The 26,543-nt window shown below is 37.3% G+C and overlaps 1 protein-coding gene across 3 annotated transcripts in view; it reads right to left on the reverse strand.

The window, feature by feature from the left end:
- Positions 1 to 26,543, reverse strand: part of LOC124353626 (protein-L-histidine N-pros-methyltransferase) — a 257,555-nt gene that overhangs the window by 167,815 nt on the left and 63,197 nt on the right. For all 3 annotated transcript variants that reach the window (XM_046803552.1, XM_046803550.1, XM_046803551.1), the window contains exon 3: positions 14,009 to 14,199. In XM_046803552.1, the coding sequence (XP_046659508.1) occupies positions 14,009 to 14,199 (191 nt within the window). The remainder of the gene's footprint in view (positions 1 to 14,008; positions 14,200 to 26,543) is intronic.

Raw genomic sequence — 26,543 nt, forward strand, 5'->3', positions numbered from 1 at the left:
TTTAAATAGATTTATACAGTTCAATTGTATTTCACTACATGTATATTGACGATTGCATACATTTTTTGTTAAATTGTGAGCACAATAAAGATGTATTATTATTATTATCAATCCTAAATACTAGTGTAAAGTTTAGTGTAACCAAAGTGAGTTAGGTAATGCTGTACACTTTCCATATGGGCAACCGGTTTTCGGCCATTTGCCATCATATGTTACAAAAATATGACACATTTCGAGCAGTGGAATATGTTCTATTCATAAAGTGACAAAACCCTTAGAGCCTACACAAAAAAAGGTTAAGCATGTACAAATTTTACAACCATATAACATATGATGAAGAACTTGCCAAAGTCACAATCGGCAATAGAAAAAGTTGTGTGTCAAAACAGACTAAGGATTCTCCGTATATTTTATCTTTATTATTTTTCCGCTAACGAGTCATTAATATTTTGTAGAAATGAAAACATTTAAATTTTTATTTATTATACTTTTTATATAATGAAAACTTTTTGATTTTGTCCAATCGAGTGCTGAAGCATTCGACCTCTAATTTGTTTATGTTATCATTATAAAATCCCAACACCTCCAGGATCTATCCAGTGGCGAAAGATAGTTTGGTCACCTAAGTTTAACAATGTTCAAATGGGTTTAATCACGACTTTCATAGAGCATTAACATTTTATTTATTTATTGTTTTAACGGAATTACACCAGTAGTACACTTTTAATAAGTTAAAAAAGAGTATAAACGATTTATAGCACTAATAATATTTACTTATATAATTAAATAACAAATAGTGTTAAAAATAAATTATAAACAAAATAATGAATAAGTAAGAAATATAAGTCAGTTAACAACCAATAAAAAAAATTTAAAAAAAACAAAAAAAATTTAATACATAGTTAAATACCAAAACGAGCAACAGTTAAACATTTGTGATGTGTGATAAGAAATACATAACAACAAAGTGATAACAAATTGAAAAATGCAAATATAACAATATTTAACCAACAACATGCAAGAACAGATAAATAGTCAGAAACATGCGTAAATATAAACAATAATCAACAACAATCTTGAATAATAAAAAAATATCTGAAGAAGAGATCAGATCGCAGATCTTGAAACGTAGTGTTACTGCTTTCTTGTTTCACTGAACGATGGCAAATGTCCGAAAAAATCCTGTTTCCTTAACAATTCTTCCATCGCCAAAAATAAACTTCAAACAAAGAACAAAAAAATAAATATAATTTGGAAATAACAATTAAAAATCATAATTAATTTTGAATCGTAATTTTGGAATTTTGTGAATTCCAGCCACTTATCAGTGTACAGGAGCGTTTCGTGTGAGGAGAATATGAATTCACGGTTCGGCCGGAATACAAAACCACACCGAGAGATATATTTATACCGGATGATCAATTAGAGTACGGAGGTGGGAGTGGGCAGAGTGGGAGTGACTAATAGTGGGTTAAAGGTGTGACACCGGCCGACCATTACCTTATCAAAGGTGTCTGTGTTAGTGGTCTGCTCTAGCGGTGGAGACAGATTTACCGCATCGTCACCTCGGCTAGGATAGGGCCGGACAATTTGTCTCGGACATTTCGCCTTGCTCTTGGTGGTGGGTGGACTGCACTACGGGCATGATCCGAATTATGAAATGTGGAAACCCCTAAAGGCTGGACTTTGGGTCTTTTCGGCACCAGGAAGATCATCTTTGTGGCCAGCACTTTGGATCCTACTGGAATGTTAGTGCATCCTGAGAAAACGAGCATCCTGTGTGTGAGTATGTGTCTATCACGATATAGAATCATAAAGATGATTATCTTGTTTTGCTCTTTCGTGGATCTTTCCATAAGACGCACAGAACTACTGGACGTGTTGTGAAAAACTCCAATGATTGGACGTTGGGTTTTTTAGGCACTAGTAAGATAATTTTCTTGCGAAGCACTCCTGCACCTAATGGATCCTTGGAAAACAACTGGATATCATCTTTGCTATTTGGAATGTGAAAAATCCGAATAACTAAACTTTGGATCTTTTATACATCGTTAAGATAATTTTCTTGTTTTGCCCTCTCTTTCCGAAAGACGTAAACAACTACTGGATGTGTTGTTCGAGTTATGGAATGTGAAAAACACCAATGACTGAATATTTGGCCCTTTAAACACCATTAAGATAAACCTCTTGTTTGGCACTCTCGTGGATCTTTCCACAAAACACACAGAACTATTGGGTGTCCTATTCGAGTTATGGGATGTAAAAAATGTTAATGATTGGACTTTGGGTCTTTTAGGCACTAGTAAGATAATTGTCTTGCGTAGCACTCTTGACCCTACTGGATCCTTGGAAAACTACTGTATATCCTCTTCGCGAATTGGAATGTGAAAAATTCTAATAGTAAACTTTGGATCTTTTAAACATCATTAAGATAGTTTTCTTGTTTTGCCCTCTCGTGGATCTTTCCACAAGACGCATATAACTAGTGGAAGTCGTGTTCGCGTTACGGAATGTGAAAAATGTCAATGAAAACATTGGGTCTCTTAGGCACTAGTTAAACAATTTTCTTGCGTAGCCCTCTTGAACCTACTGGATATCCTCTTCGGGATTAGGAATTTGAAAAACACTAATGACTGGACTTGGATTTTTTAACACCATTAAGATAATGTTCTTGTTTTCCCTCTCGTGGATATTTCCACAAGACGCACAAACTACTGGATTTGTTCGAGGTATGGAATGTGTAAAACTCTAATAACTGAGCTATAGTAAGATGTAAATGTTGAGTTTAGCTCCAGTTCACCTTCCTCTTAGTGCAGCGTCTGTAACCTGACGCTATCACAGACTTGACTCTGGAATCTGGAGTCATTCGTCAGAAGATATAAAAAACACAGGTGACGAACAAAATTAAAATGAACTTTTTACATAGTTTCGAAATCAGAGACACCTAGAATACAAAATATAGGTGAAGAGGTATTCTCACTGTCTCATCAGATGCACAATTGAGCACGGAGGAACCACAGAGTCTGGTTGAGAGTACAGTATGATCGTTTCCACATATCGCACACTTGTTGATCTTTACACAAGATGCACAAAACTAATATAAACCCTGTTAGTGTTATGTAATGTAACAACTCCAGTGACTAAACTTTTAATCTTTGGAAAATAATTAAGACAATGTTCTTGTTTTGTACGCTTGTGGATCACTGGGTAATTTGTATTGACCAATTACTGTCTTTTCAGTCTCAGAGCATGCAGTGAATACCTGAATCTGAAATGTTTGTTCCGCATAGGATTCATCACTGTTGTCCTTCTAGGATAAAAGTAGTTGGAAAAGGATGAGAACCAGAGCCGCAGGGTCAGTAGTTGGAAAAGGATGAGAACCAGAGCCGCAGGGTCAGTAGTTGGAAAAGGATGAGAACCAGAGCCGCAGGGTCAGTAGTTGAAAAAGGATGAGAACCAGAGCCGCAGGGTCAGTAGTTGGAAAAGGATGAGAACCAGAGCCGCAGGGTCAGTAGTTGAAAAAGGATGAGAACCAGAGCCGCAGGGTCAGTAGTTGGAAAAGGATGAGAACCAGAGCCGCAGGGTCAGTAGTTGGAAAAGGATGAGAACCAGAGCCGCAGGGTCAGATAATAAAGGTTTGAAGAATACTACTGTGGGATTTATTGTCTTAATAATTTGAGGACTTGCCTGAGCTACAATCGGTGATATTATTAAGAGTTCATACAGAGGGGGGAACTTTTGGTGAAAACTAAAGTGAACCCCGCTTTGCTGTAAGTCATACCATTATTAATTTAAACCTACTTGATGATATTTCTATAAATTTTAAAGTTAAAAAAGCTACCACTTTTGACCTTATAGAGCAGTTTATAAACAACATAAAACTCTGTAAAACTTAGTTCAATGTTTTTTGTAATTTGTAATTTTGGTAATCCGGAGGTCGATCGAATCGGATTTTCGTGTTCACCGGTAAATCCCAGAGTTCTGCAACATCCCTTACAACCTCTTCTTAACTCGAGAGTTTGTTTAGTCAAGGCTGTCAAACCCAATGCATATTACTGACCCAGAGCTTTAATAAACATAATTTCTGTCGAACGGTTCCTAACTCTGCTTAGTTAAGTCTACCAGCTGTAGTAGAACCTGGAGGTCGATCGAATAGTGTTTTTTCGTGTTCACCGGTAAATCCCAGAGTTCTGTAATACCGTTACTGCCGAACCGGCACTTCGATAAATCATACCGAGGACTCCGAGGCGAGAAAGTAAACCGAAGTCCACACCTGTACGTCCACGAGGCACCGTGTCCAGAACGGTTCGTTGGCGAGTGGCGAGGGGGGAGGGGGGCCCATTTCTCCGGAATGTGACGGACGACAAAAGATCCAACGGCCGCTTTTAATTGCTTCACGCCGTAGCTACTGGTGTTGAATCATTTCAATCTGGACCGATTCGCGCCGGCCGGCCCAGACCGAGCGGTGCCCTGTTCCCACAAGTGTCAGGGCCAATCGATGGTCGTCAAATTATCGATATATCGATTACTCGGACGGCACTTCGGCTTTTGGCGGGGACAACGACACCTTGGGCAAAAACGAGAACAGTTGACCACGAAGAGAGGGGTGATCACAAACACCTCAAATAAAACTTAACCCAAAAGTAATTAAAACGCGATTCCACCAATTAAAATAAATTAAAAAAGAAAAATATGATATTCCACACTTAGGGGAACTACACAGTAGTTCCACACAGTACGGTTAGGGGTACTACACATTTATTTTCCGATTTACATACCTCGTATTAAATAAAGTCTGGGAGACTAATTTTCGCTTTATACGGAAATACCCCTGATATTCGTGAAATCAATACAGGCACTTCCCTCAATAGAGAATAGGATCGTCAGCCCTCATAATTGTGATGGGGGTCGACAAGAAACGGTAGCAAAAAGGTTAGAAACACTAAATCACGATTTTTTCCACAAGTCACATTGGTTCATACTTGACAACCTTCAAAATAATTCGGGACGAAAATCATAGTTGTATAACCAACGGCGAACGAGGAAACTTAGTTGAAACTCGCCATTACCATTGTCTTATCTGACCCTTATGATTAAGTCAACATTGACAAATAATTGGTCCTTTCAGAACAATTTCTGTAGACAATTAGCTGTACGTTTCTGTTATATTTTTAATAGTAGATCACGACTGGTTAATACCCTGTCTTGTTAGATTGGTACTAATATTAGTACACTCATTCCAATAATTACGTTGCAGAAATGTTTCATGAGAATTATCATGAAGAATCCCAGATTAGAGCCTTCTAGATCACTGTTTCTGCAATCTCGTGTTTATATATTCAAAACTTTATGTTTTACAATTTTAAAAAATATTTCCCCTCAAAAGTGTTGCAAACCGTGTTAATTGTACAAAACCATATGAATTACGAAATACTTATTCTAACAATGTATAAACAATTTTACACATGAAATGCACCACGTCTTTATAACTGAATTGTAAACAAATTTGTTCAGTATAACGAAAAACTTAGTTACAACATAAAACGAAAAAAATGTTTATGTGAGATGGAAAATATTTAGGATTTATTGACATTTTAAACTGTTGAGCTGAGTTGATATTACTTAAGTTTTGATCATATGTATGGGAATCTATATGTAAATGTGTATTCTGAGTGTGTATGTGTAGGAATCGTGTGTAATCAATGTGTAAGTTGCTTTGTATAGTATCACGTTAAATATTTATTTTAACCTGTTAAATATTGTACTTATATGAAATTGATTTCAGTGTTTTATCAGCTTTCATTTGTAAACTTTAATTGATGTGTTAACCAAGATTCTTGAAAAGAATGCAATAATGGCATTAAAAGTAGGTTTACGAAATTCTTGTTATATATGCTATGTAACTCATTGGTAATATACTGATATGTATCTCTTATTGTTATTATTTTGATACAATTTAAAAAATATCTTTCGTGCACAACCGTCTTCATAAAAATTAAAATATCTTGAAGGAACCCTTTCGGGCCATTGCCTTGTGAATCCATTTATTCGCATAATATGGAGTTTGGTAAATATTTTTTGTTGTTATTGTGTTTGTTGTTTTTATGTATTTTTACATATATGCATCTTAGAAGATTATTATTATTAATACATGGACGTGTGCCAACTTCTATGAAGTGCAAAACAAAATCTACTTATGTTAAAAAATAGGTTAAGGTAAGGGCGAAGTTCTGATTAACATGAGTCTGATTTACGACACTTCTGATAAAACACGCATAAATTCCACATATCAGTCGAATTGGTGAATAAATACGAGGACGCACCATGGGTTACACGACTTTCTCTTTCATTTCAAAACCGAGACCCACATTCTGATCGAACCCGATGTTCGGCAAAAACGGCGATCGCCTCGCGACAACCAGCGTGCGATATTCGGCGGCCTCAAAGCGGCGTTCGACATTTGTCATTTTTATTACGCTTGGCAACTTTTGATTTACGCCTTGACCGAGATGCGGACTCAAGAATGGAGTCCGAGCGCATTTCGTAGGCAAAAAACCATCAAGATAATATGGATTTGATAAAAACATAACTGCGTCGCTTATGGCCGTGGGACGTGCAGTTATGGCAAAAAGACCGACGCGACCAGAGCCGACTTTGATGGGTTACTCAAACCTGTAACTGAAAAACCGGGTTTAATTCGGTGAATCCTTCTGGTGGCAATGCGGATGATTTCTTAACGTACTTAAAATGCATCTACGTACTGATGCATGAAAAATACACCGTATGAAATGTATGAAATTATACATACAAATTAGCCACGTACAGATACATGAAAAATACGCCGAGTATATAAGTATATAAAAATCCATATATTACGAAAATACCGAAATAGTGAACGATGATGTATAAACGTTACTTGACATACACGTTAGCTACGTACAGATACATGACAAATACACCGAGTATAGAAGTATATAAAAATCCAAATATCACGAAAATACCGACATAGTGAACGATGATGTATAAACGTTACTTGACATACACGTTAGCTACGTACAGATACATGACAAATACACCGAGTATAGAAGTATATAAAAATCCATATATTACGAAAATACCGACATAGTGAACGATGATGTATAAACGCTACTTGACATACACGTTAGCTACGTACAGATACATGACAAATACACCGAGTATAGAAGTATATAAAAATCCATATATTACGAAAATACCGACATAGTGAACGATGATGTATAAACGTTACTTGACATACACGTTAGCTACGTACAGATACATGACAAATACACCGAGTATAGAAGTATATAAAAATCCATATATTACGAAAATACCGACATAGTGAACGATGATGTATAAACGCTACTTGACATACACGTTAGCTACGTACAGATACATGACAAATACACCGAGTATAGAAGTATATAAAAATCCATATATTACGAAAATACCGACATAGTGAACGATGATGTATATAAACGCTACTTGACATACACGTTAGCTACGTACAGATACATGACAAATACACCGAGTATAGAAGTATATAAAAATCCATATATTACGAAAATACCGACATAGTGAACGATGATGTATAAACGCTACTTGACATACACGTTAGCTACGTACAGATACATGACAAATACACCGAGTATAGAAGTATATAAAAATCCATATATTACGAAAATACCGACATAGTGAACGATGATGTATAAACGTTACTTGACATACACGTTAGCTACGTACAGATACATGACAAATACACCGAGTATAGAAGTATATAAAAATCCATATATTACGAAAATACCGACATAGTGAACGATGATGTATAAACGCTACTTGACATACACGTTAGCTACGTACAGATACATGACAAATACACCGAGTATAGAAGTATATAAAAATCCATATATTACGAAAATACCGACATAGTGAACGATGATGTATAAACGTTACTTGACATACACGTTAGCTACGTACAGATACATGACAAATACACCGAGTATAGAAGTATATAAAAATCCAAATATCACGAAAATACCGACATAGTGAACGATGATGTATAAACGTTACTTGACATACACGTTAGCTACGTACAGATACATGACAAATACACCGAGTATAGAAGTATATAAAAATCCATATATTACGAAAATACCGACATAGTGAACGATGATGTATAAACGTTACTTGACATACACGTTAGCTACGTACAGATACATGACAAATACACCGAGTATAGAAGTATATAAAAATCCAAATATCACGAAAATACCGACATAGTGAACGATGATGTATAAACGTTACTTGACATACACGTTAGCTACGTACAGATACATGACAAATACACCGAGTATAGAAGTATATAAAAATCCAAATATCACGAAAATACCGACATAGTGAACGATGATGTATAAACGTTACTTGACATACACGTTAGCTACGTACAGATACATGACAAATACACCGAGTATAGAAGTATATAAAAATCCAAATATCACGAAAATACCGACATAGTGAACGATGATGTATAAACGTTACTTGACATACACGTTAGCTACGTACAGATACATGACAAATACACCGAGTATAGAAGTATATAAAAATCCATATATTACGAAAATACCGACATAGTGAACGATGATGTATAAACGCTACTTGACATACACGTTAGCTACGTACAGATACATGACAAATACACCGAGTATAGAAGTATATAAAAATCCAAATATCACGAAAATACCGACATAGTGAATGATGATGTGTAAACGTTACTTGACATACACGTTAGCTACGTACAGATACATGACAAAAACACCGAGTATAGAAGTATATAAAAATCCAAATATCACGAAAATACCCCAATACTAAACGATGATGTGTAAACGTTACTTTACATTTAGCTACGTACGTAGATGCATGAAAAATACACCGTATGAAGTGTATGAAATTATACATTAAGCCTCATATAACGCATAATAGTGGCTTAATTGCTTACAAAACTCTGTTCTCCTGGTAGTAAGATTTTCCGAGACAATTAGGCAATCCCCATAATTAAATCCGGTATGATTCAGTTCAGTGAATTTAATTAAATCTGTTACTTTAAAATAGAATATAAAACCTGGTAAATACAACTGGTCAAATATAAAAATTACAGCTCTTGATAAATATTTTTACTGGTAAAACAAATGTGTTTTTGGGGGCTGTGCCTTAAGTTGATAATATTTTGAAATTGTAAGCACTTTAAGCTAATCGGGTAAGAAGCTTAACAGTAGAATTTGTTACACTTATAAAACTTATACTGAACTGTAGATTGTAAATAAAATGATCACTTTATGGTAAAAAGTTTCCTCCGCTTCACTTTTTGGACTAAATTGACAAAGAACAAGATTTTAACCTACCGATCAGATAGGACATTCAGAATTAATCGAAACTTTTGGTCTCCACATTCAAAAGGGGTTCAAGTGAAAACCGATTAATGTCAATGTGTGTTAGAAACTCTAACTGAAGGGATTTCACGATACCGACCACGATATGGGTCACAACGCATCAGACTTCCTATTGCAATGTGTCCTCCAACTGTCTTGTCTCATCGCCGAAAGAGGTCAACTTGAAAAGTTTTGGTCATAGAGTTTGGATCAAAACGTCCCCACACCTGATGAGAACCCTGAATCATCTGCTATTTGGTGGAAGAAATTTTCCTTCAGCTATTCCCAGCATCATAGCTACGAGGAGGCTGTGATCAGCCGACCTGCTGGGCAGTCCACCGATCTCAATCCAAAGGAACGTCAGTCAGGCCTTAACGTACAAAAATATGAATCTGGTTTTTTAGGGCCTCCATCTACCAGCGCCAGTATAAATTGACTGACGCAACCCATGGAAGACGGACAATGTCAAAATGTCAAAATCAAAATTCAATACTACTGCTTCATCAAAACGCACTATCTGCCACAAACAAATTGGATGAAATTCAACTCATGTGTGAGGATCTACAGACAGACGTACTTGTAGTTACTGAAAATGGCTTCAACAGCAAAAACATTAACCGTTGCAAAATCCCAAATTTCAAGCTGGCGAACTCATATTGTAGACAACTATCCAAAGGAGGAGGAGTCGCAATTTTCTTGAGACAAAATTCCATCTTTGGCACTTTTTCAGTTAGGGAAACAGTTGAAAAAGATTTTGAAGCAGTCGGAATCAAACTTCACACAAACAAGTCAAAATTGATTGTCATCGGAATTTACAGGTCACCCAGCGGAAGCGAAGAAATCTGTTTTCCAAATTCGAAAAATCCGTGCTGATTGAACTGACCATCCAAACACAGGATTATGTCCTCATGGGTGATTTCAACATTGACGCGCTGGACAAAAATCACCCATCCACAACACGGTTTCTCGATTTGTTAATGTCTTTTGGCCTTGCGTTGTCAATCAAAACACCAACGCGAGTGACGGCAACAACACAGACAGCAATTGACAACGTCATCACCAACCTTTCAGGTGTCGCGGTATCCGTGGTAAACACAGCCATCTCAGACCACTACGGCCAAGAGGCTGTAATTAGTGGCGAAAAAATAGAAAGGGAGCCCAAAACTACTAAAACTATAAGAGACATAAGGCCAGGTAACATTGCTCTCCTCAACGCTTCCCTTTCCAAAGAAAATTGGGATTTCTTAAATCTACCACAGTCAGTAGAGCAGCACTTTAAATTGTTCTCCAAAAATTGTAATTACCATCTAAATTTATGCTGTCCTACTAAAACAATCAAAGTTTGCCCGAAAAAGGTAAACAACAAATGGATCACAAAAGGAATATTGGTTTCGAGAGAAAAACTTAAATTTTTCTCCGAAATTCAAAAACCTACTTCAAACGAAGATTTCAAATTTTTTTTCGGAATTACAAAAGAATTTACAGAAAAGTGATCCAAGCTGCGAAAGCATATGATGTCTCTAAATCAATCATCACGTCAAAAAATGTTTCTAAAACCGTTTGGGGCATCATAAACAATAAAAATGAATCACAGACCCAAATCAAAATCAAAATAGGGGATAGGCTTGTGGAGGATGCGACTGAGGCTGCGAACGAGTTTAACAGATTTTTCGCGTCTGTTCCTGGTGAGCAAGGTCCTTGTCCATCTCCTCCGCAAGTAAACCCCACGCGAAGACAGAGCCCAGTGTCATCATTGGCTTTGGGTCCTGTAGTTGAGGATGAGCTCGAAAGAATTATTCAACAGCTCCCGGCAAAAAAATCAAACGATATTAATTTAATGTCTGTGTGGCTCGTTAAAAGGTGCTCAAAGCATATTGTGTGTCCATTATCCCAATTAGTCAATCATTCTTTTCAACAAGGAGTTTTTCCCTCGCTCCTTAAAATCGCGAAAGTAACTCCAATTTAAAAAAAAGATGATCCCAGTTCAACCAATAATTATAGGCCTGTCTCAATTTTTCCCGCATTGAGCAAAACTTTTGAAAAACTCTTTTTAACTAGAATGCTTTAGTTTCTAAACAACCATAACCTGCTTTCTGAAGACCAATTTGGTTTCAGGAAAGGGAAATCGACTACAGACGCCGTTGTGAGTCTTGTCGAAATGGTTGTAGAGGGGTTAGAAAGTCGAAACTCCACATTAAGTGTGTTTCTCGACTTATCTAAGGCATTTGACTGTGTTGACCACTCGAAACTGCTCGACAAACTTGAATCTCATGGCATCAGAGGCGTGCCGTGCCGCTCCAACGGATTAGCTCACTTTTAGGCCACAGAACACAAATCGTCCAAATCTCAAACAAATTCTCTGAACCGATCCAGCTGAGCTATGGTGTCCCTCAGGGATCAATACTCAGTCCGATTCTTTTCCTCATTTATGTCAATGACATGGAGTCATCACTACTGCATGGAAGACTTGTGCAGTACGCTGATGACACGACACTTTGTTTCACCAACAAATCAAAAACTATTCTAGAACAGCAAATCTTTCACACTTCAACACTTCAACAGCCTCAACCTCAAAGCGAATTCTTCAAAATCAAATTTCTTGACTTTCGCGTTGCGATCAGGAAACTCCAATGACGGGCCAGCCGTTTTATTGGATGACTCTTTCCTGGAGGAAGTCGACTGTTCAAAATTCCTCGGAGTATTCCTGGATCGGGGATTGACTTGGAATTATCACATTGATCATGTTTGCTCAAAACTGGCCTCGGGCATCTATGTGTTGAGGTCTTTAGCCAAGTACTGCCCCATTCAGGTACTGATGACGGCTTATTATGGCTTGATCTACCCCCACCTCACCTACGGTTTGGTGCTGTGGGGAGCCAGCGCAAACTATCAATTTTTCAGAGCATTCAAATTGCAGAAGCAAGCGATTCGCATAATCGCACAGTTAAGGTTAAGAGAAACATGCAAGGAAGCTTTTAAAAAATTGCAACTGTTGACTCTGCCGTGTCTCTACATCCTAGAGACAAACTTTTTTTGTATGTCTAAATGTGCCATGACACGTGGTCGAGACATCCACTCGTATGGGACAAGAGGCAGAGATACCTACCGAACTGGAACTCACAGGACGGGGGTTTAAGAACACTTGCCTTCGCAGGCAGGAGTTCGTTTTCTCAACAGGTTGCCAAATTCAATCAAAATTGCCCCAACGCCCAAGGCGTTTAAAAGCTCGTTTAAAACGCTTTTTAGTGTCTCAAGCATTTTATAGTGCTGACGAGTTTATGGCATTCGACTTGGTGACCGCACAATTGGAACACTGACAGCCGGCGTTGGAAAATGGGAAAATTGGCATGAGTGAATGTGGTGCGACTGAAATTTCTGTATGTTTGACTGGTCTCAATGTGGAGTGATTGTTCCAAATTATAGAAAAATGACTATTGCTATACATTTTTTGTAATGTTCTGGCAAAATAAAAATGATTTGATTTGATTTACAAGAACAGATCATCCAGCATTTAAAGGGCTAAAAAATGTAACGTTTGAGAAATAAGACAAAGGAAATCTGAAATGTGCATTACAACGTGACAGGATTATAGAAATTATATTTATTACAAGTTTAAATAAAAACATGCCCTATTTAGCATAAAAAGATGAGTTATCTAATATTGTAAAATAAGGATAATCTAAATAATTTAAATAAGTTAATAATTATTGTGTTAAAACTTATAAAATGATTCGGTTAGTGCCATGGCCATGTCCTGATATTAATCAAGAAAGCTTCAGTACTTTCGAGTGAAATTCAATAGTAGCCTTCTAAAAAGACACATAAAACAATAACGTTGTTACATTTCACCAGAAACTGTCTAGTTTTCTCCCATGTCTGTTATTTATTTGATTCACTAACACTTTAACCTCAATGCTGTTTCATTTTGTCAATTTACTATAAGACATAGCTCTTGACCAAAGAAAGAACAAGTTAGGTCTCTTTGGACAAAATGAAGAAATTAGCCATCAGTTGGCACACACAAGTGATTTTCTCCATACCTCGCAGTTGTAAAACAAAAGGTTGAGAAAACTCTCTTGTTTATCTAAAAACCCTATATACGTAGAAATGGGCGTGCCACAAGATTCGGTCTTCGGCCCGACATTTTTCTCTCTTCATCTCATCACTAAATACTGACTGTGAAAAATCTAACTTTGCTTACTTCGAAACAATACTAGTTGCTTACTTCGAAACAATACTAGTATTACTTCCAATAAAGTAAGATCAAGACTAGAATGGATTTGTTAATCAAACTGTCAGCTTCAATTGTTTACTAAAACCGGCACAATAGTGTACAAGAAATAGTTAAAAACAGAAATAGTACTTATATCTAAAAAATTTCAATGACAGAGTTTGTATATTCTTGCACCTAAAAAAATAAATATCATTATAGTGTTCTTACTAATTTGTCACTTCCAGCATATATACACACAAACAAAGATCGACAATTTTCGACCAATATGCGTCAGAGAATACTTTCACGCTCAACCATCTACTTCTATGTTATCATTTAATTAAAGACTCACCCATTTATGTCAGTCTGCGTCAAAAACCAACGGAGGAGACTTTTGACGATGCTGTGCCAGATCTGGGTCAGCAAGGCGTCGGACTTCTCATTGCAGTTGTCCAGGAACTGTCTTGTCTCATCGTCCAGAGTCAAGGACAGGAACGTTCTCCGCATCTCTGGAGGTACTTGACTTGCATCTATATGGTACCACTGGAACATTGGCCATAACCAGTCTATGTAAATTTGTGTACGACATCAGAGTAAAGGATATTTGCCAATATTGTATTATATCCGAGAAGCAAGGCACCATACTTCTTTGCTGTTGTCCAGGATCAGAATCTGTCTCAATCATGTAGAATTAAAGGAAGAAACATCTCCCACATTTGTAGAAGGAATTTTCTTGCATCCATCTGGTACCACTCAAACATGACCAAAACCCATTTATGCAAAACAAACCCTCACTGAAGAATTTTGACGATACTATGCACACACGGGTCAGCAAAGGATCAGACTGATTACATTGTTCTGTGTCTTGACTCATCGCCTATAAGCAAGGAAATGCCCTCCGCTTACTATCCTCTGCATAAATTAGGAAACCTCAACACAAAATGTCTACCAGGACGCAAATTGATCTCATTCCTCTTTAATAACTCTAATAATAACTTTAATTGATCTCTCACACCCTTTAATAACTCTTCTTCGGCATCATTAGGAAGAGATTTTGAAGTGTGATAAAACCTGAACATTCATATAGTTAAAATACCAAACAACGTTTTAACGTTATTAAGTGAGACAGTACCTGAAAGCACTTAATTAAACACCACCAATATAACAAACATCTCCAATCAAAAGCGTTCGAAAGTCTATGACACACTTTCCGTATCGGATGATCATTATTCATCTTTAAAATTAACAATCTTCTTCTAAAATGTACTTTCCAGACATCATTATGAGTTAAGAGCGGATTAAAGGACTGCACATGAAATTTCCTATGTTTTCGCGCGAACCCATGTAGATAGTTGCTTTATTTATTACGCGATCTGATTAGGAAAGGCATCGAATAACAGATAGACTCTGTGCGATTGTTTTGTAAGTTACCTATTTTGTACTTTGTATGAGTTATAACGGTTGAAATTAGATCAATTTTGGATGCGTATAGTCCAAAACTGGTTTAAAATATATAAAACGTACCTTGCAAATTAAATCGTGGATAATTTTTGTTATTGAATTTGACACCTCTTTCACTTACATTGGGTAGAAAATGAAGCCACTTTATGCTGTCAGGCCAAGCGTTTTATATATATATATATAATATACATATATATTTTGTATATATATATATATATATATTTATAAGGTATATTTTTGCCTGCTGTGGCCACTGATTTGAGCAGCCTCTAGCGGCAGTTGTTGAAAGTGCTAGGTGCGGAAGGATAATATTTTTATCAATGAATGTGAACTACAACCACTGCACATGTAGAAAACAGTGGCAGTAAACCCCTTGTTGTGTGTACAAACTCAATAAAATTTAGCCAACATATTAAAATGGCATATAAATATTACTATTTTTGAGACTAATGTGGCGTCTGCCACTTTTATTTTGTTGGTCGGTGGTCGGGCCAGTAGCTGTGCCGACCTTTTTTCTGTTCTCGGCCACAGCTGGTCTTGTCTTTTGCGATGTCTAGGTTGTTAACTTCGTTGCTAGATCAGCTGTTTGTTTACTGGTGATTACCTGTTGCTTATGGGTTGATTAGCAAGAGATTTTTAGCTCCCTTCTCGATCATCAGTGAAGACGTCAAATACCTCCGTCGACAGATAATTAGTTTCGTTCTTCAAAGCTGGCTGTCCCCCTCCCTACAGTGTTACTTAAAGTCGTTTCCTTCCAGAAAAGGTCCACGTACCTTGTAGTTTATTATAGGGCGCAGTATACGCTTCCACATTTTGTGCAACCAACGCTTAAATTAAACCCCAAATATTGCACTAAAATAAAAAGAAATGTTCTATGTTTAACGAAACAGTGTAGTTTATAAATCATCTTTCACTTGCTACAGATAGTTGTATCTTTTTAGTGTCTTGCAAAAAGTCAACAAAGCGAGAATCAACAGAGCATTGATTCTGTGTTGTTTCTCCAAGGAGGACTCTCTGCCAGACAAGATTACCGTTTACAGATTACAGATTAGAGAGCACCTGTAGTGTGTCATACTCCCAAGGTCGCCATGATGACATGGTTAGTTCCACATGGTGCAATCACTGTCTCTGACTCAACCGAGAGAGCTGAGCTAAGTATGATATCACAACTCTGACCTGATTGGGGTGCTCACGAGTACAGCAGTACTCAACCGATTAGACCTGTGGAAAAATCACGAGCCGTTGCGTCTCCTCACCATTAGAGAACATTCTTACGCACCGACATCCTAGCGTTATTGATTCTTTGCCTAAAACTCCATAAACATGCCATGGCGTATCTCAAAACAAAATGTTGCATTCAAAGACATAAAATATTTGATCGATTGAAGCGTAGATTATACGTGAAAAAGTTTAATTTGCAAATAACTATCGATTAACAATTTGATGGACAAACAAATAGAAATGGATTTAATTAATTTACCTGGTGGGCAATTTGCAAAGAATTTTCAGCTATTCCAACACTTCAAGTAAGTAATAGGCTTAAAGGGTTTAGGGTAATAGTTTAATTCAGTAGACCTAAATAAATAGGTTTCGTTCTCTTTGGAAATTTTACATGACGATACTTGCTAATTGTAAATAGATGAATTTCGTTAAATTTACCCTATAATTAATTTAACATGTTTAAAAGTTTGCTGTAAAATGACCAACTCGATAAAAAAATTACAATAAATAATAGTTGAACTACAATGTAGATAACAATTTTGTAAAATAAATTATAACCCAAAAATACCATCAACATCTAGTTGAAGACAACACAACAAATTTCCAAGCTCTGGTGCACCGACAAATTTAAGCATAATATTGATTCGGCCCATCAAGTTGTCCTGTAGATTTGGGCAAATTTTAATAACACCAATTAAGTAATAAATATTCGGAAAACCTTTTAAAAATGTGTATAGGTGGTGTTTTTGGCGCGAGGAAATACAAAGCTGCGAGTAAAAATGGAGTATATTAAAGACGAAAAACTAATTTAGAATTAACGCGAACACAGACGGAAGTTAGAGAAAGATTAAAAAATTATACATAACGCATTTTCCATTGAAGACCAACGCACTTACATTTTGTAAGTACCTACCTCTTCCCGATCCCAGATATCACCACAAAGAGAGGAGGGTTTCAGTGTTATAGAGGGCTTCTTAGCTCTATCTTCGCCTGGTAAAATAAGACATCTTTACTTTACTTTACCAGAAGCATTAGTAATTTCTTGCAACCTTTATTCACAATAAAGGACACTTGGGATTGTCCAGTGCAAAAAAATAATACAATCAAGAAAGGAATAAGAATAATGGTGATAAATATTTCTATGTTTTTACAATCATTCATCCTGCAGGTTATAGCCTTCCATTGAAGGTTATATCTCGTAGAATCTTTGGAATTCCCCGAAGCGGTCGGGAAGTTAGTACCACACTCATCAAGAATTTTATCAATTCCACCATATTTGATCGTGCATAAGAGAACACGATGTTAGAGGTACTTATAGTGTTACCAAGAACCTTCATGTCTGGTTATCGCCTTCAAAGCGTACAAACAGCTTAACACAGTGGTTCTACTTGACGTAGCTCATCCATTACTTCCTTTGAATACCTTATTCGACAACAGTTCTTGTGCCCCGCGTCACTCAGACCTTGTTTGATGCGGCCACTAATATTTCCGTAGCAGCTTTGACATCCAAGAAAGGTAAAACCGGTACAGAATACTGCCATCGCAAGATAGTTCCCTGTGTCTCTCCAAGCCATCATCGATAAGACAAACTCCCGAGTACGCAGCAGCCATCGGCGGAAAATCGAGAATGATGCACGCGTATTTAACAACTGGGTCGATTTCACAGCGTCGATCTTGCATGATTACGTCGTACTGTAGCGCCCATATGGACGATCATTACAATATCTTTCCGCATTCCGGCGTAGAACGGAAAACCAACAATAGTAAGACAGCCGTCGATAATGGGCCGAATGGCAAAAACTGCATAAAAAGGAAATTGTATTATAATGAGGGAGGGAAACGTCCCGCGGCCGGTGGAAAGCCGGCAAATCTCAACTGGGCATTGTTGCGATCGGTTTCGCCGGTTTTTGCCGGCTTTACCGGTCCGATCGTACTCCCACAACTGTCGTAATATTCCCAACCCGATTCGACCTGGAGTTGGTCATCTCCAATACTCACTGTTACTGAGACATGCAGGTAACGCTTAAACGATAAAACGACCTCCGAGATTCTGGCTGGAAAATGGATCAATATTATAAGTTATCGTTAGGAGTCAAAATCTACATTAAAATAAATTAGCAGACTAAAAATACAGAACACATTGGAAACGTCAATTATGAAACTGTAATTTACTTGTAGCCATCCAAAGATGGAATTCCTAAAAATACGTTAAAACATTCAAGTGTAATGTAATAATTAACACTATAAAGTTGTATAAATAATTTTTTCATAGTTTTAGGTAATAGCTATTTCACTTAATCATATGTTGTTTAAATTATGCAAAACAGAGTGTACTGTTGTGTTGTAACCTATAAAACGGCTAGTAAATTATAAGAAACATGCCAACATGCGTATGAAATTTAATGTTTTCCAGCCAACATACATTAATTTTAAAAGATTCCGAAATCTTTGTAAAGAAAACCATTCTACAATAAAAACATTTTATTTACAAAAAAAATAGTTGCAAGCGGTCGAGTAGTATTTTTATTTCAGTATTTTATCTATAAAAGCTGCCTGTATTGGTGGCCATCTTTATTTTAGTACCCTAAAAGCAATGTTAAAACTAAATGACTATACGTAATTATGGACGATGCCTAGTTTTAAATATATATATATATATATATATATATATATATATATATATATTGTACGTATTTCTCATATTCTCTATCTATTAACACCATCTCCAAGCAAAATTCATAATAAAAACTTCTTAAATATATTATATTTATGTAAAACGGTCAATTAGTTTTTACAGATTTATAGCTTTGACAACCGATTACATCTAGTATATATTATAAGCACATTGAAATGAGATAAATAAATGTTGGAACTTGGTTGATGAAGAGAGAACTGGAGCAGCAATGAAAAATTCAAGTTCCAGCATCATTTGTGTGGTCCTTGAGGGCCTACGTCGAGGCCGCTGCGTGTCCGATGACCTGATCCGATGTAGGAATGTCCATTTCTGGCCTGATTAGGTATTTAATAATTTCGGTCCGATTCGTTAGCTCATTTCTAGAAATCTCCGGCCACTCCAGCGGTGACTGGGAATTCCAGGGTCGCTCCAGCTCCAGATAGCATCTCGGAGCGAGGCTACAAACAAGAGTAATATTAATGAGTCCTCCGATTGATTAATCCGGCGATCGGTCGGTAATTATTTTAATTAGATCGCCGACCCGGAGGCGCGATTATCGGCTTGCATTAATTAGCCGACTGTGCAAATTGTGGCGGGATCCGCCGTCGGGATTTACATTTTAAATGGGAACCGTGTACTGGAAATGTTGAAAAACGCGATAATTAGTGTGGCCGGTGGGTAGATCTGGGATAAGCTCTGCCGGACATGAGTGGAAATGGATAGCTCGGGCTTGCCTGCTGCGGGTTCGGACTTGTTTAGTCGTGTTGAACACTTAAGAGTGACTGGTCCTGGTATGTCATTAGGCCTATGACGTTTACTACTTTTATATGCTACAATTGGTATATACTTTAATGCCGTCTGGATAAAAAGACGTACGCAAGAAGTGACATTTCAGAGCAGTCACTATCTTCAACAACAGATTTCAATTGTAAAGTAATAATATTGCTTTTCACTACAGAATAATAAGAGCTAAATACTATGGGTGTCGTAAAAAACGTTTGATACAACCAAAATCAAAGCAGTTTTCATATTGAATGAATGTTTTTACAAATATTTGAAAAATTACTTTATTTTTATATCGCGGCCAAAGGGCTAAAATTATTAAAATAACGACAAAAAAGTATTAACATTTTACTCCATTCATTTAATCTAAAAGAATCTAAATTGGAAGTCCATTTACTGCAACCTATTATTATAAATAAGTTTAAAACATGAAAATGAATGTCTTTATTTTGCAATTTATTATGAAAATAACCCTAGCACTATTCAGATTATAACAATAAATTAAGAGATAATAATGAATTTATTAAGAAACAATGATATATTTTATAAAAACAAGAAGAAAAGTCAAACAGAAAATTAAAGAACTTTCCAGAAACAAGACCACAGATAAAATTGCATCAGTCCTTTGTTTTAGAGATAAGCTAGAAAAACTTTGCCACTTGCACAAACCCAAATAGTGAGTAACGAAAAAAATCGGGTAAAAAGGATAAAATTCCAAGAAAGAATACTGGTGGCCACTGGCATAAGTTTCACGTTAGCTTCCAGCAATGTGAGATCTGGTCGCCACTGGCACTGGTAGAGCGGTAGTCACTGGCACCGAGAGATCTGGTGGCCACTGGCATAAGTTTCATGATAGCATCTAGCAATGTGAGATCTGGTCGCCTACTGGCACTGGTAGAGCGGTAGTCACTGGCACCGAGAGATCTGGTGGCCACTGGCGTAAGTTTCATGATAGCATCTAGCAATGTGAGATCTGGTCGCTACTGGCACTGGTAGAGCGGTAGTCACTGGCACCGAGAGATCTGGTGGCCACTGGCGTAAGTTTCATGATAGCATCTCATGTGAGATCTGGTCGCCACTGGCACTGGTAGAGCGGTAGTCACTGGCACCGAGAGATCTGGTGGCCACTGGCATAAGTTTCATGATAGCTCCAGCAATGTGAGATCTGGTCGCCACTGGCACTGGTAGAGCGGTAGTCACTGGCACCGAGAGATCTGGTGGCCACTGGCATAAGTTTCATGATAGCTTCCAGCAATGTGAGGTCTGGTCGCCACTGGCACTGGCAGAGCGGTAGTCACTGGCACCGAGAGATCTGGTGGCCACTGGCATAAGTTTCATGATAGCTTCCAGCAATGTGAGATCTGCTCGCCACTGGGACTGGTAGAGCGGTAGGCGCTAGCAACGAGAGATCTAGTGGCCACAAGGATTAGTAAGGTGGTCTGATGTGGAGATCTGTGGGCCGGCAGCACTAACTTGATGGCTACATGATCTAAGGCCTTAGATACAGGGTAGCTTTCAATTTTTCCAATTCCCCGATACTGTGTTTATTAAGCGTCCCCCTCCAGTCTGTTTGGGGATTGGGCACGGCGAGTTAAAAAAGTAATAATGTTCTTGTCCAGAGAAACATGGGTGGACTGAATGATAAAATAGGCGAGTGATAGCTGTCGGCCTTCATAACTCATCTAACTCCTATTCTAATTTGCCAAACAGTCGAGATGCAGGCTAATCGTCACTAACCACTTCGAGATCATCTTCTCACTTACACAAATACACAGCCCACTTATCAAACTATACTGGTATCAGTTTTATTACATTAAAAGCATCACTGTCGAACGGACGCTATTAACCGGGCATGTCATTAAGTCAACGTAATCACACCAGTGCGTAGGTGGTTACGAACCCGCATTAAACTGCACTTCTGTTGATTTACCTCCTTACCGCGCTATTAATGATCCTTTTTAATCACCGGTCGATCTCAGATAGCAACAAGACTACACAGGACGCACACACTCATTCCACACATGATCCATCACACACACACGCCCATGTCTGGACATCCGGCCTCTCAAAGTAATAAATAATAAATAAATAAAACAAACACGGCAGAACGGTAATTGGTCTGTACACTCTCGCATTTGCATAATTACATCGCAAACCCCGCGAGTTTACGAGAGAGTAATAAACATCGCCTAATGAAATACGTCTAAAGGTTGGGACACACATAACCGCACCGCGCCCGGACACGTCAGTTGGCCGTATGCTGGCCGTCATACGGTGAAAGAATTGCAGCGCAGTTTTCAACCTGCAAGTCCACACATGTCCGCACCGACACCAGACCGTCGTGGCCGCACCGTGCCCGCACCGTCACCGATATGTTTAGTTTGAATTTTGACGGGCACGGTGCGGTCTGCGAGCGGCATCAAATGTTGTTTACTGTTGAGTTTCTTCTTTTTAAAACTATTTAAGTAGTCTACACATTCTATTTTTAGTGAATTATTTAGTATAGCCTACTAACGCTAAATCCTGTGTTCGCGTACAAAATCATATTTATTATTAAAAAAGTATTACATTTTCTTACCTTAGAGTAAACTAGTCATATTTTCTTATTGTGCATATTTTCTTATTACAACAAATTTGAAAACCATGTTGTACCTTAAGTGATTTTAAACAACTAAATTCGAATTATGAAAAATCTATAAACATTTTTCATAAAATAACAAGCATGTAATTATTTGCGCGAAAATATATTTTTCTTTGATGTATTGAAGTTACTTGATACATTTATTCCGGTACTTTGTAAGGGTCATATTTAGAATGTTTCTATGACATTTTTATTTTTTTATTCTTTTCACTTCAATAAAGTAAAAAATAAAAATATTTTTATTTACAATACAAGTTTCAAGCAAGAAAAACCCATGTTAAAAATAAATAATAATAATAAATCATTTATTTCCCCATAATAACAAACTGAATATTACAAATAAATATTATTGCCAGTGCTTAGTAATAAATAATACTATAACATAACGTATTTACAATAGCAGTAAAATAACAAATACAAAAAATGTTTTCTACTTACTTTATTTCTAATTTATTTACTTAGAGTAATAAAATATAAAAAAGTAGGTTACATCCTTTTAGATTTTTCTTTCTTTTTTTTTAAACTAATAATTAGGCCAACAGATTTACAAAATAAGGGAAATTTAGGTACCCAATAAGAGGCTGTGCCTGTGTTGGGGATACTACATACAAAAAGGGTACAAAATAAAAAATAGCGGAATCGAGCAAGAATAAAATGATAAAAATGAGTTATTGTAGCTTATGTAGTAAATAATGTAATATTACGTTTCAAAGTTTAAAATTTAGTATAAACTAGTGTGCTGTATTAAACAAAAAGGATTTATGCATGATTTACAATTAATTCAAATATTAGGCTTTACACATGTAACATTAAATATTATATTATAAATAATTATTTTATAATGCTCTAACGTGTCTATTTAAATATTATTATAACTTAGCAGACAAGACTAACCATACACTAATTTATTATCTTAAACATATACTCAATATCATTTTGACCGATCAACCATACTCTAATTTTTTTAGAAAATATATTTATGTTTCTACTATTTTTGACTAATTCTGGCAATAAATTATTTGTCCTCGGAGCTATAAAAAAAAAACATTTTGTAAAATCTGTTTTTGTATGTTCTCCAGTATATATATTTTACAAATATTGCAACATGGTAAACTCATATAGCTTTTGGGTTTAATACAAAAAACACCAAATATACTGTTTATAGTGTATTTGACCAAAATTCACTGCAATGAAACACAATGAACAAGAATTATAGGGATAAAAAAATATAACCAAGATAAAGATATTTACAAATTTTACATACTAGCTGATTGTACAAAGCTTTACTGTAGCATTGCAATATTTCATTCACCACAGCGATTAATAAAAATAACAAACAATGAAATTAACAATTATCTCAAGCAATACTTAATCTTCCGAATATTTTTTTAAGTACCTGTCACTTCGAATCCAAAAGAAACATGCTCTAGTACAAACAGTAAGATTGTTGCGCTCGGACTGCATACGGAAATGTGTGGCCTCACGGTAACCGAGCCGAGCCCGCACCGATACTCGGCCGACTCACGTGTCGGGCACGGTGCGGTTATGTGTGTCCCAACCTTAAACGGTGTAAACCCGCTGTATATTATGTAAATGGCGCAATGGAACAGACCCGCGTGGACGAAACCTAACCTAACCTCAAACTGGCTGACACGACATCGGCGCAACAATGGTGCATCAGTCACATGTCAACCACCTGTTGTTTATTCCAGTGCTACCAACAGACAAACGATAATTATTCCCCATTAATACCGGCCGTATACTATATCAGCGGCATTAGCACACGTGGGCTCCGACGCGTATGAATACAATGTGAGTGTGGAGACTGTATACGAGTTTCGGCTTGCCGGGACGAGACGTTCTCGTCAAATGCCCATCTGGCCGCTCTTGTAATCGATGTGAAACGGCCTTTATCTTCGGCGCATCGACTTTTTGCCAATTCCGGACCAGGGGATTGATTTCTATTATTGGTGCTCGAGCTATTCACTGTTTAATCAACTGTATTTTAATAGCCCGTCTTGTGTGGGACCACATATAACTCCGAGACGGTGATTCATCCTCGGAGGTCGGCGTATTTACGTTGGGGACCGTGCAATGCCGCCTTTGGCCGAGATCCAGGTCCTTCACATCTATGAATATTACTTGTACGACAGTTACTACCCGCTCAGGAGACATTGAGGATAGAGAAATCGGCCGCACTGGTCTCGACGGGTTTGCGTAATTTCCTACCAATGAAAGTTGGATCGTATTAATCATTATAAATGGGTTCCTCTAATTTAAATAATGTGGGAGGACTAAATGAAAATAAACGAGGTTAAAGACGAATATTGGCATTTTGGACATTTGTTAATGGTCCAAATACTAAGTCGTATCCAATCGAAAGCAAACTGTGTCCGTACAACACAACAGAAAACCAGTATTTGGAAAAAAAGGTTTGGAACCCCAGGGGGTTCACTTCTGGCTGGTTTATACCTTCCAGTTGAACCCACACTGGTTACAGCAAAAACCGATGTGTCACCTAAATCTCAGCAATCTTATGGATGTCCAGGAGCACTAACAGCAAGTCGTGATTTTGGGGTGCCAGGGTAATTCGATAGGTTTAGTCTACTGCGGGAGATTGCTGTTGGAGTTAGTAGGGTTCGCTCCCTAAAAGTCAAAGGGTCTTGCCAGCCTATAGATAAGGGTGTGCTACCCCTGCCTGCTTTGACTGGAGAGGTTGGTTCAGAACCGGCTTTCTCTTCTTCCGAGGGGATTTGACTTGAGATTAGTACCCTAAATTTTCCTCATAAACGTCTACAGTAGGCGGCCTCTACCCCGAACATTACCCATCCAAAATACCCTGTCACTCCAGAAACAGCGCAATGGTCCTTATATGACTAGCTGCAATTGATAAGCTTCTTGTTCTAAGAACAAAAAAGAAAAAAAAGTTGGTAGATTATTTTGGATTTAGGCAGTATGTGACTGTAGATATGATCGTATTAGGCAATATCTCAGCTGTAGGTGAATAACGAAACAGGAAACGACAAGGAACCGTAGAAAGAACTATTTATTTATTTATGTAACTACGGTTACTTCATTTTCAAAAGATGGCTAATACAGATAAACATAGACATACGAATGATTAAACTTACCTCTATATCAAACAGACCAACAAAAATCATAACAACTAATATTGATGAAGAAATATAGTCAAAATTTGAAAATTATGTGAACTAGAAAAATGTTTTGCTGACATGACCGAGCAGGACGAGTGGCGAGCGTCTCACTCGTTTTTAGAGTTCAACCAATCCTTGACAAAACACGTCCGGAAGCACCGAAAACACCGAAGAAATCCGCAGAAGAGCAGACCTCGTTAGCAAAACAAGAAGACTCGGTATGTGGCTGAACAGGAGGTAATTGCGACTCTGGTGACCAGTCTCGAATAGACACTGCGATCTAGTATTAACAGGAATTCTGAGATTGACCCGACGTAAGAGAGGATGGACAGTGTACTTGAGTTCAATAGCTTTAAAAAAAAAATACAAAGCCTGCAATTTTCCTCGTGCTCCACATAGGTTGCAGCCCGTATAACCATTCAACAACATCTATAGGCACTACTAGGTAGTTTCAACCATCTTGCAGCATCTCACAAATCTTCGTTGGACTCCCTGAAGACCGTTAGGGTATCCAAGAAGACGAGACGTGTTAAAGCACCTTGCGGATAATTGTTTTGTATAGAAGATTTACAGGATCAGGGCCAAGTTCATGCTTGCTCTTCTTAAGTGTGCGGGAATCCCTACAAGAAATGCTGTATATATGCAGTTCAAATTCAAATGATGAATCGGTGAATGAAAAGATCTCTTAGATTCTAGCATCTTTCAACAGAAATGTCGAGGAAGTAGGCAGCCAAGATGGCGTTCGGCTTACTGTAAGTAAAGTTTGTCTTCAAACGGTTTACAGTGATGTCATTATACCGACACAATCCATAGCCTGAAGGAGGCTGCAGCCAACTACTGCAGCAATGTCAGTGAATAGCTAGCTATACGTCACGAACGTGCAGAATTAGAAGGTCGGGGTACAACCTAATCAGGAATTCTTCAAAGAAGTATTTTGAACTTATACCAGGTG

Source organism: Homalodisca vitripennis, chromosome 2 (assembly GCF_021130785.1).
Source record: "Homalodisca vitripennis isolate AUS2020 chromosome 2, UT_GWSS_2.1, whole genome shotgun sequence".
In the NCBI taxonomy this organism is placed as follows: domain Eukaryota; kingdom Metazoa; phylum Arthropoda; class Insecta; order Hemiptera; family Cicadellidae; genus Homalodisca; species Homalodisca vitripennis.